Here is a 17,752-nt window from a genome sequence, read left to right as displayed (position 1 = left end):
TGCAATTTATATGTGTAGAATAGAGTACAAAAATAATTGAGTTCGTTGTTATGTTTTCACTCAGTAGCCACTGTTGCTTTAAAGTATGATTTATCAACAACAGAAGAGTGATCTATAACAAACACCTCAAGAGAAATTCTCCCGGGGAGGAAAGAAGAAAAAAGTTGAACCTGGTGAAAAGAATAACACAAGTTAATTGTAAAAAGAACCCTCACTCACCAGCCTAGCGGTGACATGCTTCATCACTGGGTTCCCACTGGAAGGACCGAATGTCCTCCCAGTGTGCTTCCACGCCTGTTTACAGTTACAGCGGAGCTGGTTCTTTTGTATGTTGTTAAAATGAGAAAACCCAATTGTGCTAAGTGTGTGCAGAACAAATTAGTTCAAAAATGCGTAGTTGTGGCTGCCAACTACTTTATTAATAGTCCAACCCGCATTAGTAAAAACAAGTGGTGGTGGGACTTATGAATGTTTTTTTTTTATTTAGAAAACCCTCAGTCCTATGTAAATTTGACCAAATGTACATAGGTCTGAGGGTTTTCTAAATAAAAAAAACCCATTCATAAGTCCCACCACCACTTGTTTTTACTAATGAGGGTTTTTTTTACAATTAACTTTTGTGTTATTCTTTTCACCAGGTTCAACTTTTTTCTTCTTTCCTCCCCGGGAGAATTTCTCTTGAGGTGTTTGTTATAGATCACTCTTCTGTTGTTGATAAATAATTGAAACTAGGGGTAAAAGAGTGATTATTCACACCCTGCCTCTCTTGTTGTTTGAAGTAGCTTTAAAGTATGAGACAAGGACCACCTGGACATATTCTATAGAAATTAAAATGTAAATTCACAAATGTAGACAAAAAAGGGAATCATTATACACCAATGATTTAAGCCCATTGAGGGCATGTTGGCCTAAAACTGTAGAAATGCCTACTTTAAATGAATTCAGATTCTGGTATAGAACTGGGCCAGTCCTATTTCCCTGGCATTTTGCATAAACGTGCTTTCACTCTCCTTGTCCTTTAGTGAGAATGCAAACATTAATCAACATTGCTTGCTCACATACACTTACAGATTCCTGTTTTGCCAATCTCCCCTTGTCGTTTATTTGATTTGAGTGGAGTTTTGTCAGAATGCCTACCTCATTCTCTTGTAACTGCCGCAGACTATAAAAAGCTGACCTGCGGTACCCCTTGCAAATGATCACCTACTCCAACAAGCAACATGTGAGTTCTCCTATAGATACTATGTATGTATCTCACGACTCATGGTAGCAAAAATCCAAAGCCGCTCTTTTGATAATCACTATTTGAACAGGAATAATCAGAGCTGTCGAACACATTGAACCTCCCTTTTTTTTAGAGTGAAGATCTGTGGGCATGACACTCGTTTTCAGTTTAACAGGAAGTTGCGTGTAGTATGCATGGGCGTGGCACATAGTCATAGTATACCGTAAATATGTATGCATATATTGCTAGAAATCGCATTTGTCAGGGCGGTGTGCATTTAGTTTTCTTGCTTTCTTGAGTTGTTCTCAAGGCCGGTACATTAAATTACGGGGGTTAACACACGTGCATCGAGGCTTGTTCTGAAAGTAGGCAGATGTGGACAGTACAGCTCGAGTTGCATACCAGAAGCTGGAACAGGGTGTTTTTTTCTTTTCTGAAGGCTGGTTAACATTTCCTGTTGGCTGCTAGGTTGTATATCTTTGGGAAGTATCTCTTGCACGGTCTGTATTGTGTGCTCGAGCGTTCTAAAGGCCAGTAGGTGGGGTTTGCTTCGTAACAGATAACTCTCGAGTTAGTTGTTGGAGGCGTGTTGCCTGCTTCAGAAGGGTCGGCTTTTAGCATGGGCGAGCTGGGTCTAGGCCAATGGCGACAAACTTCAGAGCTGTCTCCTTTAAGGTCATGCAGACCGCAGAGTGCCTAGCGCCTGGCTTCAGAAGCTCAAAGCGCTCTTTATAACACTTTCTTATCATCCCATCACATCACCCTCTCGCTCTCTGCTGCCACACACTAAAACCCCACCCCCTCCAACAAACAACGTGCTCCACCAGCGTGAGGAGTTATGAGTGATTCAGATAGGCGCTGGGGGTGCAGACGTTTTTGTGTTCTGAGGCAAGTAACTATTCTGGTGTAGTGTAGACGTCGAGGGCTGACCCCTGAACACAAAACAGTTCTCCCTGATGCTCGCTGTATTCACGAGCAGCAGCGAGAGCGCCAAATGTCTTTCCACCCAGTGCGCTATCCTGGCAAAATGCCGACTCTGGGTTCCGGTGTTGGTGTTGGTACAATAAACGGGTCTGAAATAGTTTTCAGGCAGCGAGCTGGTGGTGTCTTAGTGTTGCTGCTTGGAACGTCTTCTCTAGGAGCCGTAAGACATGTCCCCTGAAGAGGTTGTGAAAGTGTCAGAGGGTTTATGCTCCATGAAACAGCAGTTCTGTCACCCCACGAGCGGACACGTGTTTGTTTTGTAGGTTACATCGTGTAGTAGAGTTTGCAAGGCGCGCACTGTGAAACAAGCAGTGGTTTCTAGGCTTGCGTGTTTTGTGCTTTGTTGACCGGCGTTGACCGGCGCTGCGAGATAAGCGCCGTTTCGTGCGTGTGGGTGTTGCTATCATGGTGTTTTTCTCTGCATTTCCTAGCTGCCTATTCGTTTTCTGGTTATCTGTAAAAAAGCAGCAGGTGCCTTTTTTATTTAATGTCTTCTTCCATTGGTTTTTTAGTTTCCGTGGTGACTCAGGCCGCAGGAAGGGCGTCCGCCTTGGCTGAGTGAATTTCTTGGATTAAAGCCATCCGTCCACCACTCCCTCGTCGTCTCGGAGAGGGCTCCAGACACACAACACGATGGCGGCGACGCGGCACGGACGGAAGGAAGGGAGGCGCGCGCTGGTGTCGATCTACTGTGTATGGCTCGCGGCCCTCGTAGTCAGTACCGAGGGTGAGAATTCAATTCTTTGCATTTTATTTTCAAGCTAAATATAAAAAATATTCAATCGTACCACGACATTAGTACAAGCAAAGCAGAACGTAATGTTTCATTTTTCATGGATTGTGTCATAAACCCAGGTATTCTCAGTCTGTTGACCATTTTACATGCACATACTTCTAACAGAACTTTGGAATTGTATCTATAACTCAACGAGCATTAAACTAATTTGTCATAAACCAACTTAGTGTATATTTTCGGGCAGCTTATGAATGGATCTCGCATTTTTTTAAAACTTTTCTGTCTTGGTATGTGTCTGTGTTTAAAAGTTTCTAGTAAAGCGTTTGAGGGGGGCTTTTTCTTCATCGGGGCTTTGTTTTTTTCCTACAGTGCCCACAAGGAGCACATGGTTAGTGTTTCGCTTTAAAAGGGGAACTACTTGCATCTAATCTACCCAGTTTTCTATAGGGCACATAATAGGGCACATTGGATCTTTGTAAGTGACCTCAATTTTGAGAGCTCAGGGTAAGTCAGATGCGGAAACAAGAAGAGATAACTTGTCCAGGACAACACCACGTGCTCAGGTTGGGACACAGTAATTTGAATCTAGCTCTCTTATTCCATTATTGTGATTTAACATTGTTGGTTACTTAAAAGAAAATGATGGGAAGCCAGGCACTGTAAGAATTGTAGACCAATTATACTGACACCAGTGTTGTTAATACTCTTTCTTTCATTCTTAATTGTAAATTTAACACAGTGCTCATGCTTGTGCTTCTGAGTAGACCCAATTGGCCCAGCACTTCACTGAATGAATATTAATGTCCGTAAATATTATCGTAATTATATGCTATTGACATTTAAGTAGTGCCGTGCTACCATCTGTCAGGTCTGAAACACGTTTGAGTGGTTGATCACCAGAGACAACTCTCTCTTATGTTATACATGCTTGTTGAATGTGTGTTTTTAATGTGGACTATGTGAATTTCATTTTGCTGTATTTGAAGTTCAGAGACTGTGCTCCAGCCGTGTTACTTTTTGTTAGGCGCCTTGACACCTTCGGGTTTTAGTTTGCGCGGTACAAGTTGCAAAATAAATAAATAAATAAATTACTATAGACTTGTAGCTGCACTTAAGCATTGCATGTAGCTAGAATACATGAGAGGCTAGAGGCGCTATTGCATATTCTTACCGTCATTACCTTAGACAGTAGAACTACGGTTTGGCGTGGTAAGGCCCATGAGATCTAGTAACCACAGTCACCCTCAGAGTGAGTCACTGTGAAGTGGAGAAGTGAAACCCAGTAATACCACAGATGCTCAGGCATTGGTGCATAGGGGTGTGGAGAGTACATCCAGGAACATTGGAGGCAGAACCCCATGCACATTACAAGTGCACAGTAGTGGTTTTCCAGAGTCCTCCCAGGAGCGGAGGGGGCAGCACCATAGGATTACCATAGATCCCTCAGTAGAGGGCCTGTGGGTTTCACCCAGAAGGTGTGATAGCGCCACCCACAAATTCTAAGTGAAGGGTGTGTGGGGTCCACCATTCAGCAATATAGGTGATTACTAGACAAAAAAGAAATAAAGAGATAGTAAGGATGACATCAGACTGTGTGTGACCAGTCACTTCTTCGATTGACCAGCATTTACATTAGCCCCTGGGTAAACATAGTGGCCTTTCCTCCTGTTTCCATTTAACTTTGGGGTGCCTTGAGAGCTAATAATATGAAAATGATGTTGACCAATTAATATGCAAATTATATTGGAGTTTCTGATACACAAATGGTTTGAGAACTATGGGCCACATGCATCAAAGTCCGGTTTTGCGATTCCTAATTTGCGATTTTTAGGGAATCGCAAATAAGGAATCGCAAAACGGGATGCATGATTTAAATTGCATAAAATTTGCGATTCGGTAAAAATCGCAATTGTTACCGAATCGCAAATATTATGCGAATTCCAATTTGCAATTTCGCAATTCCCATTGATTCCTATGGGCCAAAAGGCCCATAGGAATCAATGGGAAGGCATTGACATTTTGCGAATTTCTATTTGCGATTTGCAAAATGTTAATGCATTCCATGGGTGCAGGGGGGGGTCCAAAGGACCCCCCTGCACCCCTGAAATGTATTTTGAAGTCCATGTTTCACACACACATGTCCTAAGGACATGTGTGTCTGTAACATGACAGTGTTTTAAAATGCAATTTTGTGCATTTTAATACATTTTCGCAAATTACCACAAGGTTCACCCTCGTGGTAATTTGCACCCCCTATTTGCGAATTCGCAATTTTAAAAGTAATCATGCATTGCTTTTAAGGAATCGCAAATTTGCGATTCCTTAAAAGCAATCGCATTTTTGGAATTCGCTAAAAATAGCGATTTTGCCAAAAGTGCTTGATGCATCCCAAAAACCTATTTAGGAATCACAAACGGCCGAATTTACCGATTCGCACCGTTTGCACTTCCTAAATAGGTTGATGCATGTGCCCCATTATGAGTTGCTACTGAGTAAATGATTTGTTTTTTTTGATATGCAGCCAATTGTGCTCGTAAAATGCTAAATGATACAATGGCTGTAATCCATAGACAATATTGGAACAGTTAATATGCAGAAGATGGGCTCCATCAATATCCGTATGATGGGGATGATATGGAAGTTATTATGTAGATGAAATGGGAGATGTTTCAACATGGGCCTTTATTGTGGTGAAGATGTAAAGGCTGTTAATATGCAGATGATTCAAGTGTTATTAGTATGCAGATGCAATGGAGCACATTAATATTCACAAGAGAAGTAGTACTACAGCAATTCTGTGTTACGTACTCGTATTCATCTGGGAATCAGCCCCTTAAAATGTAGCTCCATAAGTGGATTTGTACTAATTGTATACCAGATAAACTTCCTCCCACCCCCAAAATTCCGATTTTCGATGTCTTGGGGACATCTTTCAAAAGTATGTATCAGTACGCAAAGAATTCCGTTGTGAATATGCCTGGATAGGATGATGTTATAGTAGCATGCGATGCGAGCACAATGAACATGCAGGTATTGTTTAAGTTATTAATATGGAGATGTTAATATACTGATGTTATGTTGGCTGATAATGATATATAAACCGTTCATATACATTCATATAGGAGGCAGTCATAAGAAGATGATGGAGCCGGTAATACTTAGATACATGGGGCTGGTAATGTGTTTAAATTGCATTTATATAGTGCTAACTACCCCTGACGAGGTGGTGTATGAAGTGTAGGTATAGTCAGAGATGTCAGGTCATCAATATCCAGAGGATATGGAATCTTGTCTAATATGCTGATTGTGTGGGAGTCATTAACATGCAGTAGCATCGACACTGATAAGATTTTGGCATGAAATATATTAATATTCAGATGATCCGTGTAGTTTTTAGGTTCTGGTGTTATGGGGTATTGTAATCAGTTTGAATGGAAGTTAAAATGTTATAATTTATGTAGTCAATAACGTGAATGTGGAGCCGGTTGTGCTACAGATGATATTTGGGCTTTGAATTTTCAGATAGTTGAGCTGCAAATGGTATAGTGTATTAATGTACTAGTGTTAGACATGCGATTAGCCCTCAGAGTACAACTTTGGCAACTGGTCAGCAAATCTGAATTCTCCCTTTGCTTGCAGTATTTAATATCACAGGCCCACAGGGTCAACATTGTGTGGCCGGCTAGCTCCCAGTGTCTGCTTGGTGAGAAAATGGCCACAGAGCTCTGTTTGCCTTCTTCAGTGCGCACCCTGCACACCAATGGCGGTGTGCAGAGAGCGCCGTGCAAGTATGTGTGATGGGCTAGTCAACTGGTGATGTGTCTATAATCAATAGATTTGGGTTTCATCGTTGAATTGATGGGGAACAATTTTAACAAGATGAGTAGAAGTTTCCAAGGATCTGATGGGTATCTATTCTGAACTGGAAAGTTCTCTGAGCTGATACTGGAAATTGACAGCTGAGCTAATTTCTGAGTTCAGGGAACCCAACTGCATAGCCAAGCAAGAGCTAATTGGGAGATGATGTGGGAGTTTATACATGTGATGGATTGTTTTGGGTGTTTAGGGGTTGTTAATGCAATGAACTGTGTCATAGGCGCTTATGAGGTAATCGGATTTTTCAGGGGCCACTTTTTGAATTTACGAGTTCCTTTTTTGTCAACTGGCCAACAGTTGTGTGCACACTATTATGGGGTGCTGGCCTCAATACTGTGTGACTGCCTATGTTCTCCTCGATTTCTAAAATCTGTGAGGCGAGAGGGCGGGAACTAGGTATTTTATGGGCCTTCAGGGAGCTGGGAGATCGTGCTTCCTATGGCAACCCCACCTTGAGCCGACATTCCTCCTGTTTCAAGCCTAATGGTAAGCGTTTGCCATCCACTGTGGCCTCCGCTGACAGAAGCATCATGAGAGGAGCATCAGTTGTGCCCAGCCTTTTCTTAGGGCCCGGCCTGGCTTTGATTTATAGCCCCATGAACAGTGTACAGCATTCTTTTCTGCGGTTACGTCTATATTGACGCAACGTGTTTTGCAATCGTCTTCAGGTAGTACCATTTACTGTCAAAGGCTTCTTTGTGGTGCTTGTCTGATAAAGTATGAGACCGCTTCAACGGTTTGCAACTGATACAAAGAATAACAATGGTGTAAGGCAGGGGATATAAAAGACACATAGTATTCTTGAACTCTACTGATATTATACAGCTAAACAGGCCCGGCTCCAGGAATTTTGATCTGGAAGAGCCATGAAAATGCACGAGTGGGACATGAAGATGAATGGCAGTGGCCAAAAAAGGCAACATATTATTTGGGTGATCTGAAATTTTAGGTGCTGGGACCTGTTCAGTGTTTACGTTTTTGACACAAAAACCACCACCCAATGAGCTGCAAGAAATCCTGCTCTGTAGCTTCTGGCTTTGCTCGTCAGAACTGAAGATGCTAGAGTGCAGAAGGCTCAAGGTCATATGCAGCAGTGGAAACGTTCCTGCGTCCACACAAGGCCCCTTTGTTTCTTTTCAGTTTTTTAAAACCTTGGCAGCTTAACACTTTGCAAAGCATTGAAGTTTAAAAATGTGATGCATTAAGCTCTGTAACTATTTTGCGCACAGTGCACCCTTATCTAATACTGTAATTCAGAGTTTGCTATTATATTTTTTTTACTCACACGATTACTAGAAAACCATTTTTATGGTTCTGGCTCAAATGCTGAAAATTACTGAAATTCGCTATTTATGAATAGCATCGCACACAGTGCCCTCACATCATGACTTTCATTGCCCGTCATGCGCTCATGACATAAACTTGCCAACATAACATAAACAAATAAAAGCTATCAAGCTTGGCGGGCAGCGATATGTTGTGTGTTGTGTTAACCATAACTGGAGAGTGTGTGATTTTCCGCATTTGAACTGGAACCATAACTCCGTGCTAACTCTGCAAGATGGGATCCTCTGCCATGTGTTCATATGACGAATTCAGTATGAGCCTATTCTGGCTTTTAATACCCCCAAACGATTCTTTGGCAATGTGTATGTAGCCAGTTGGTTCACAGTGAATGCACCGCAACGTTCTGTGCAGGGGACTTCTCGCCTGTGCAGCTTCCCTCGCGGTGTGCTGGTGCTTGACTTGCGATCTTCGTCTTTCAAGTACACAAAAGCCAAAGACCTTTTAAATACACAAAAGCCGAAACGATTGGCATTGCCGAAGATTCATATTTGCTGACTCAACAGTTTTTCAGTTTCCTACTCCGACATTGTAGCAATCGAGGCAGATTTCAGTCAATGTATTCTAAATCAGTACTGGGAAGCAAATATTTGTGTCATTTGTGTAGTGAATGCTGTTTACCTATGTGTGTGCGTGGACACAAAACATTCTCCTTCTCTTAACTAACCTCACAGACTTGAATGCACAGCAGATGGAAAACTGCTTAGTTATGCTACCAAAACTGCAATGAGAGGTTAGACGAAATGGATTGCTCTACAGTTGCTGCAACCTGTACTCCAACCTTGGCTCAGATCCGTGTTGACCTTTTGCCACATTTTAATGCAGCTCTTTATTTAATGTCTATCTGCAAATTACCATTTCAAGATTTTCATATCTCTTACTGTATTACACATTGACAAGTTAGATGTTTACTTTAGATGTTCTGTAAAGCACTGTGATGTGTGGCTGGCCTTGCACACACCATATAAAACTGCAAAAAAACTGAGTGCACAGATAAAGTATTTCAGAAAAACTGGTTCCATATTGGCACCAATGACTTTGGCATGTTCTGCATATTACACCTTATATGCGAGTGAGATACCTCAGTGGGACAGTGTGACTGCTGCAGAGATTCATGTGTAACCTGCAGGTAACGGGTCTGGTGTATGTTGGGAAACCTCCTGGGGTTCAGTCCCATGATATTGAGGTCCGGAGGCCTGATCTTGAAGTCATAGCTTTAAATTCTATTGTGATAGATCCTTCTCACCCTGCTTACATCAGTGGAAACACCCAAGGCCCTTCTCTGTGTTCACCCTCTGCTCTTGTTTGACTCAGGTGGACGTCATGCATTCATGCTCTCTTTTGCATCACAGGCTTCACCCAGCACTGTCTCTGTGGTTCTATTCTTCTGTCTTGTCACTTTTCCGCTTCTTCCTCAAGGGGTTACACTCCTTTTTACCTTATTTGTTCACTTAATATTGTCTCTCCAAAGACAACAACTACAACTAACCCAGAGTTCTCCCTCTCCGAATACTTTCACAACATATTTTAATACAGGCTCCATTGAGTGGAATCTTCTGTTGGAGCTAACTGCATCTTATTAAATCCTTCTAAAATGATCGAAAGCATTTAGAATGCTCTTGTTATAGCTTCCTCTCCCCCTTCTGGTTTCATATCTCCAATTTTCTCTCTCTCATGCCTCTATTATTGGAAACCGTTGGTGTATTTAATAACTCCGCTCCTTGCTTGGAATGTACAGTCTTCATCACTATTCATTTGTCATTCCCAACTCTCCTGCTTTATAATCACTGCCCTTTTCTTTTCATTTGTTTGCTTGTGTGGACATTCCTTTCTCTTCTCTTGCTTTTCCCTTCCCTGGGGCATTGGTGCATTAGTTGTGTTCATCCACTACTTAATTTTCAAGCACTACTTTTTTATTTTCATTTAAGTGCTCCAAGAGAGTGCATGCGTTTTGCAGTGTACTTCTGTTGCCCCCTTCCTGGCTCTGTGTTGCTCTTTCTAGTCTGTGTTTCTATGCTGTCCCCCTTTTTGTTATGTGCTTGGTCGAGTGTTTCTCTTCTCCCCTCTGTGTTGCTATTTCCCCTGTGTGCGTCAACTCTCCATTCCAGTTAGCTCTCACTTGCCTGTGTGCTTCTCTTCTCCCCCACGTTCTGCATGGATTCCTACCATGTCTCTCGCCACATACTCTCCGTGTTACTTTCACCCCCCACCCCCCTGCCACTGGCACTCTAGGTTGCTCTCCTGCCCTCCATGGTACTCACCATCACCCCCGTATTATTTTTGTGCTACCTTGTTTTAATTTCCAATCCAACTCTGATAATTATATAAACAGACATTGGTAAAGTCAATAGGTTTTGCCTATGCAAAATCTTTTGGCTTTATCAATGTTTTTTACATGTTGGAGAGCAGTTGAGTTGCTGTGCAATATGGCATAAAGTAAAAAAAGAAAAAATGAAACGCTGTGCATGGGCAGCATTGGCCGCGTTATACCACTTTTTAATTTTATTTTTTACTTAAAGCCATGTTGCATAACAGCTCAACTGCTGTGCAAGATATAAAAAAAAACATTGACAAAGCCAATAGATTTCACATAGGCGAAAACTATGTTTTTTAACTTGTTTCGTTCAGACCAAGGGATAGATCTTTGTAACCAAAGGCCCGAGCCACAGAGCAGCATTTAAACTAACTGCCAAAAACATAAAATTAGTAAGCAGTTTTGTTTGACATAAATTAATGAAAACAACTTCCATGATAATGCCTCCCTGTAAACAGATATTACAGAAGTAGCCCCATTACCTAGCTTCTACAAGTTGTAGTTTGTACGTCTGGAGATTTGTAGCGAGCGCAGCACCTCCTCATAGTCTCCTGCTTTAGACTTGTAGGTAAGGGCGTTTAGCTTTGAGAAAAAAGCCATGTTTTCAACCTCTTTTGAAAATCGATTCAGGTTCGACTAATTGCAAGTCAAGAGGGAGATTGTTCCAGGCAAAAGGACCCAAATAAGAGAAGGAATGGCCACCCGCTCTAGAGCGGCATATCTTGGGTACCTTAGCTAACACTTTGTTTGCAGGGCGTAATTCTTAGCCATGGCAGATAGCTAGGACCAGTTTGATGAAGTGCTCTGTAAATGAGTATGAGGGCTTTGAACGAAATTATTTTCCCCACCTGAAGTAAGTGCAGAGAATGAAGATAAGGGGACACCTGACTTCTCAAAGGAAGACTGAGGAGTAGGCAAACTGCTGCTTTTTACACCACCTGATGTCTGTTAATTAGATAGGCAGGCCAAGGTAAAGAAACTTTGTATAGTCCAGCCTGGACGTGATGAGTGATTGAACAACTGTTTCCCTGACTGGAAGAGAGAGAAAATGAAGAAACATTTTCTGTGTTTGGAGGAGGCCAAAGCAAGACCCTACCACAGAATTGACTTAATGCTGAAAGGAGAGGAGATTGTCAGACTTGACCTATAGGTTCCTGACTACTCCTGATTGCGTGCTGAGGGCGGTGGAACCCCTCCGGACCAAAATTCTGCCAAACGGAGTGTAAATTGTGGCTGAAGAAATGAACTTTGATCTTATCCGCATTACCCTTCAGTTGGCTAAAGTTTATCCAATGATAGCAGCTAAGCATGGTTTCATTAGATGAGGCACAATATCTTCCCCATATTCATTGAAGAAGAATAGCTGCATGTTGCCCACGTGAGAAATTATTTTTGCCCTGCTGCATTCCGCCAAGAATGCCAGTGGAGTGAGATTAGAAAATAAACAGTGTGGGGCTTAAGGCAGAGCCCAGATGTGCCCCCACTGTTAAGCATGTTGTACCTGAAAAGAACGGTTAGGTTCAGACCTCCTGTCTTCCGTTTCCTAAGAAAGAGTCCAGCTATTTCATAGCCTGACCCTCAAGTTATCTGGACTGAAGGCGGGCTAAAAGCCTATAGGGTGGTACCGTATCAAAGGCTTCTGATAGGTCTAACAATTTCAGCACAGCCTTACCACCCGAGTCAAGGGTGTCTCTAATACGCTCTATTACCTCAAGCAAGGCAGTTTCAGTACTAAAATAAGGTTGGAAGCCTGATTGACTCGAGTGCAGAGGGTTGTTAGACTCGAGGTACCGTGAAAGTTGCTATTGACAAGTTCTCCAGCAACATAGGCAGAGCAGAGAGCAGAGGAATTGACCTATAGTTAGACGGTACCATCGGGTCTGCTGATGGCTTTTCACCAGAGGGAGGATTTTGGCCTGTTGCCTGGCTGATGGAAATGCCGCTGTAGACAGCAAGTCGTTAAGCAGTTTAACTAATGGGTTCATTGCCTGTGCCCTCACAACTAGAAGATATGGCTGACACGGATCAGATAGTGATCCACATTAGTATCTTCAATGGGGATAGGGTTGAATGATGCTAGCGAGCACTCCACAACTTAAGTTTGTGTCAGTGTGAGAAGTTGGCCCGATATGCAGTGCTCACTATCCTAGTGATCACTATGCATCGGTCCAAACGACCCTTATGGTGATTGGTTGTAAGTCAACCTTAGACCAGCTATCCTAGTAGCGTGGATACGAGCAGTCTTCGGTCTAAACTCTAGAGGGCGTGTTAAGCCAGCTGTTCTACCATCACATACCCCTTGAACACCAAGTGAAAGGACACCACACAAGTGTTATGAAAATAAACAGTGTATTTATTAGAATCACAACAGCCCTGTACTCTTTATGAGGACAGGGTACTAAGCACAGAACAAAACTCTTATGAAAATACTTCAAGTGCACAATCAATACAAGTGCCCGAGGGCACAGAAAGTTTAGTGATCTCGGGCGGACCCGATAAGGCAAGTCGGAAGCGATAGGGGCTCGGGACCCTTAAGTAAGGAGGCTATGTGGGCACCGAAATGCCGAAGTTACCTAGCCCAAAGGGCTGCGGCTGCACAAGTCTTTACAGGCGTCGGGAGTCTTCGCTGACGAGCCAGGAGCCGGAAGGAAGGAGTTGCTGGCCGGCGACCAGTGGAAATAGTTCGTAGAGATCCAAGCCTGGATCAGAGATGGATGACACCTGAAAGCAGAGGGGACCAAGTTCGTACTACTAGCCAGTAGTCAGAGGGTACCAGGAAGGCACCGGATGATCGTCACCTCGACTAGGTGAGTGGGCGACGCTAGGCTCTGCAGTCTCACGGACCAGGAGGCGTTGTCGGCGACCAGGATGGAGGTGCGAGCTGTCCCACGAAGATTGATGCTGTCGGCGTCGCTGGGCCCAGGATTGGGGCAACAAGCCTTGGCAAATTTCAGGGCCACGTGGTGGGCCTAAAATGGCGTCTTGGGTGGACCAGGAGGGTCCGGGGTGCTCCTCTCGCAGAAGGGAGCAAAGGCCAGTCTGGAGCAACCAGACCAGCAGCGTTGGTTGTCGGGTGTCGTCAAGAAGGGCACCAGCCAGCGGCTAGTGACCAGACAACGTGCTGAACAGCAAAGAGCAGAAGGGCCCCACGCAGATCGTGGAGATGCTGGGAGGCTGCACTTCGGTGCTGGAGCTGCTCAGGGTCGGGGCTTCTCGGACCCCAGAGCACTCACCAGAGGATTCCTTCGGTGGTCGTGCTGGTTAAGAAATCGTGCAGGTTTTGATGATGGCCGGTCCCTCGAGGTCTCGTCGCACCCACGGATCTCAGCTGAGCTGACGATGTGGGTAGAGGTCAGAGGTGCCAGGGAAGCCGGTTCTCGTCGAGCTGGGCAGTCTGATTCCTGAGGAAGGACTTGCAGCAAACCGCAGAGTTCTTAGGTGGTGCCTGCGGACGCAGGGTGACTACTCCTTAGCCACAAGGGAGAAATCTTAAGAAGAGTCTCGAGGTCCTTTCGTAGAAAGTATTCTTGATTCAAAGATGATCTAATTTGGAAGGGTCCCCGCTCCGGCCTTTATCCTAAAGAAAGGGGTGGGTACATGACTAGGTCCTGCCCTAGGGGTGGGACCAGGAAGGGGGGGTAGTTACACCCCTCTCCCCTGCCGGACTTTCCCCAGGTCAGGGGCTGCGCGCCCCTGGAACTGGTTCTAACCGGCAGATGCGTAGTGAGCACAGGGGTGCCACTCCGTAGTCACCTTCTTGTAAAGCCCTGCCTACCCAGGATACACAAAACCCTGTCTGGGAGGGTGCGAACACCGCCCCGGACAGGAAACCCTTTGTCCAAGCTCTCCTCGCTGGAAGGACTCCCAGCAGCAGGAGGTCAGACTCGTGTCTGTGGTGGCAGCATCCATTTTGTGGAGCTGAGGCTTCAGTTAACTTTAACCGGGGTTCACAGTTACGTACATGTCGTGTCCCTCTAGAAGGGCGGAATGCTAACCTCGTCGCCAGCATTGGTGAGGGGTCAGCATCCCGATTCGTATGACACCTTACTCGACATGTCTTGATAACGCGATACCGAAGTTACCAATATGGTACGCGTTATCATGGAACAGCCATTGGGTCTTGGTTCCGCAAGCTGCAACCGGGCTCGGCTCGTGCCAGAGCCCAATTCACACGATTCCACGCACTCTGCCTTCAGGATTGTCAAGGCCTGCCATAGGAGTGGCTGATAGGAATTCGGGTGTCCATTTGAGGGTTAGATATAGGTATACTATACCTAAAGCAAAGGGCGAGTACGCCCCGTTGCCCCAGCTGTCGCGCAGCCAGTTGTGTCAGATTTAGATGGCCATCCAGGGGTGGCATAATACATGCTTCAGCCCCTGGTAGGCCCTGGGTACACCGATGCCCTGAGTTACAGGGTCTGACAAGGTGGCCCAGTTCCAATTGGGTAATGCACCTAAGGTACACATCAATTTAGCGAGAGAACAGCTAGGCTGTGGGTCTGATTGGCAGGCCCACAGCCCGAGAAAGTCGTAAACCAGTGAAACAAAAGCAAAAAATCTGGGTGATCATAGGATTGCAGACCCTACTCTCCTACAGTCAGTATAGCTTGTATCATTTAACCGGCCTGTGTTGAGACCATACAAGGATATGAGCACTAGCAGTGTGGGCTATACAGGTGCACTGGTGTATCGTTAATTAAATCTCAATTCTCCATAAGCTCAACCTTTTGAGACTCCTCTGCCTAGAAGCTACAATTAACGCATAGTGAAACAAACAACCAAAAAGGAGTGTAGATTTATACAAATAAGTGTAATTTCATTAGTCCACAAGATTATATTATTTCCAAAAAACAATCCAATATTAATGCTTCAATGCAATGTAGTCATTCAGGAGTCTTGTATATATTTTTGAATCCAACTTTACTCAATATTTCAATTCATAGTAATGGTCTATTCAGCCCAGCTAACGTGTTTCGCCCCTTCAGGACTTCATTAGGGCTGTAAATGTAAAACATATGCATTACAAATGTGAAATCTATATACAGTATTTCCATAACAATTTATGTACAATATTTACATCTCAAAATTTACATCACATATTGAACCATACAAGACTCCCTACATATATACAATCTGAAACAGCCATTTTCTTTGGTGAGATGTTAGATGCCAAATGTTCAACCTAACAGTACAATGTCCACAAAAAACAACCCCACAGATATTTGTAAGCGCTATCCCATCATATCCCACACCAATGGACTCTTGCAGACCAATTCCTACTTGCCTACGGCTAATAATCCTTCCGTAAACCTCCAATTTTCATCTCCTCTAGGGTTACATAAACCAATCGTCTCTCTGTCACACGGCTGTCAGTCATATAGTCAATGAATTGCTTCACTCATTTATAAATTCATGTGTCAATTTACTCAATGGTGTTTAGTCATCTCCTTGTTCTAGTATTCATCATAGAGAGATATTCATGGTGAAGGGTAGTACATTACCCCCAGTTCTATCTACAATTAAAGGGAACCCAAACCGTAATCCCATCTAAACCACAATCTTTCTCCCTTAACAAAACTACATTCCTATATATAAAAATGTAACAATCTCCTTATTACTATCAATAGCAGTCCCATAAAAAGAGTGTAATCAACTACCATAACTATCTAATTCACTGCTCATTACTGACCTTCATTCTTCTTGCTTTCCAATCGTAATGCCACAGACTTGGAGCCTAACCAGTACTCTCCGGAAAGCCAGCACTTATAATCAACTGCACACTAATCCAAACACATCTCACTTTTTTAAATCCACCAAAACGGCATTCCATTACAAGCTTTCACTTGCTTGTACTTGCCCCCTCTCTGGCCCATCATTTATTGCACCAATCATGCAGCTTTCTTTCCGTAAACCATTCTGTCTGCATAGATTACTGAACTCTCCCAGAACCCATATCCAATCCATGAGACAATGTCAACCTCGTCTCTACTTGTGTGGGATGCTTCTTCTCAATTACTCAGCAGCATAGACGAGTGGTGGGCCTTCCAATGGGATATCCGGTAAAGGACTGGAAATAATCCTGTTCCTATTTAACCTCTCACTATTCGTATTCTAGCTGGCCCGACCAATCCGATTTAAGCCTCCAAGCTCGCATCAAACCAGCAAGTTCCCTCCGGTTCTTTCCGACCGCCGTAAATGGTGTGCTTGGATGCATTCGAATCTTCCCAAACTTTATCTCCCACCACATTGTGTTTACGGTCATACTTGTCTTGTTTATCTCACCCTATGTCTAGTCATATTTCTCCTTTCTTTATAAACCTCCATTTATTTCTCTTTGTTCATTCAATACACTCACAAATACATTCCGTGGCTGAATCCTTTTATTTGCCCCCTCCTCAGCCAATCAAAAATCAGCCGGACCAGAATGGAAACTATGCAGCTTTGGTCCGACTTATGCCCCACCAATCAAATGTGAACCGATGTATGTGTTTGTAAATCTATTCAATCTCCGAGTAGTCCTTCAATTTCAGCTCTTCAGCCAATCAGAAACTCGTCGGACCACTAGGGGACATATGCAATTCTGATTCGGCCTGCCCCCGACCCATCCGTCCCACCCCCACCATTACAATGCAAACCCATGTGCAAAGTATGAACAATGGTTTCCTCTCAATATTACAAAAGCACTCTAGGCCATTCAACCAATTAAAAACAAACCGAAAGGACCAGAAGGGACAAAGAATCATAATTGATGTTACAAATCAATCCCGGTCTTGCTTTCTTCTCACCTAAACATATTGTGTATTCTCTAGCTACTTAGGTCTGTTCCATACCTTACCACAAAATCTGCATTTTAGATCCATATATTCGATCCATATGAGATCCTGTTCATCCAAATGTACTCTTGTAGCCATTGAAAGTTCAGTTTCACAAACTTGTTTGTCACCAATATTATTGCACAACACAATTAGTGCATCAATATATTTATATTCGGAACACTGTGCACCCTATCCGATCCTGTTGATCCTAATAATCCATTTGTACCCTTGCCACAGTAATACTAGGCCCGCTACATTCTTCTCGCCCATATATGCAAGAAGACCCAATATTGTCAAATCATATAATCCAATTAGAACATTACCAGCTGTCAGAAGTACATCTATTCCTGTCTGACTCCCTCAGTCATGATAACCACTATTATACTGCTGTATGATCTACCCTAAATATCTTGCCAGAAATGTCTTCTCAATTTAACTTTTTGGACACGCTACCTTAA

At 43.5% G+C, this 17,752-nt stretch overlaps 1 protein-coding gene across 9 annotated transcripts in view; it reads left to right on the top strand.

Annotated features, from left to right (window-relative positions):
• The window catches only part of LOC147712725 (complement decay-accelerating factor-like), a 795,131-nt gene that overhangs the window by 72,614 nt on the left and 704,765 nt on the right, over positions 1–17,752 (top strand). For all 9 annotated transcript variants that reach the window (XM_086923379.1, XM_086923375.1, XM_086923380.1 and 6 more), the window contains exon 2: positions 2,722–2,936. In XM_086923379.1, the coding sequence (XP_086779505.1) occupies positions 2,843–2,936 (94 nt within the window). In that variant the 5' untranslated portion in view covers positions 2,722–2,842. The remainder of the gene's footprint in view (positions 1–2,721; positions 2,937–17,752) is intronic.

Source organism: Lissotriton vulgaris, chromosome 5, assembly GCF_964263255.1.
Source record: "Lissotriton vulgaris chromosome 5, aLisVul1.2, whole genome shotgun sequence".
Lineage (NCBI taxonomy): Eukaryota > Metazoa > Chordata > Amphibia > Caudata > Salamandridae > Lissotriton > Lissotriton vulgaris.
The sequence above is the reverse complement of the archived record's forward strand: the minus strand, read 5'-3'. Positions and strand labels throughout refer to the sequence as shown.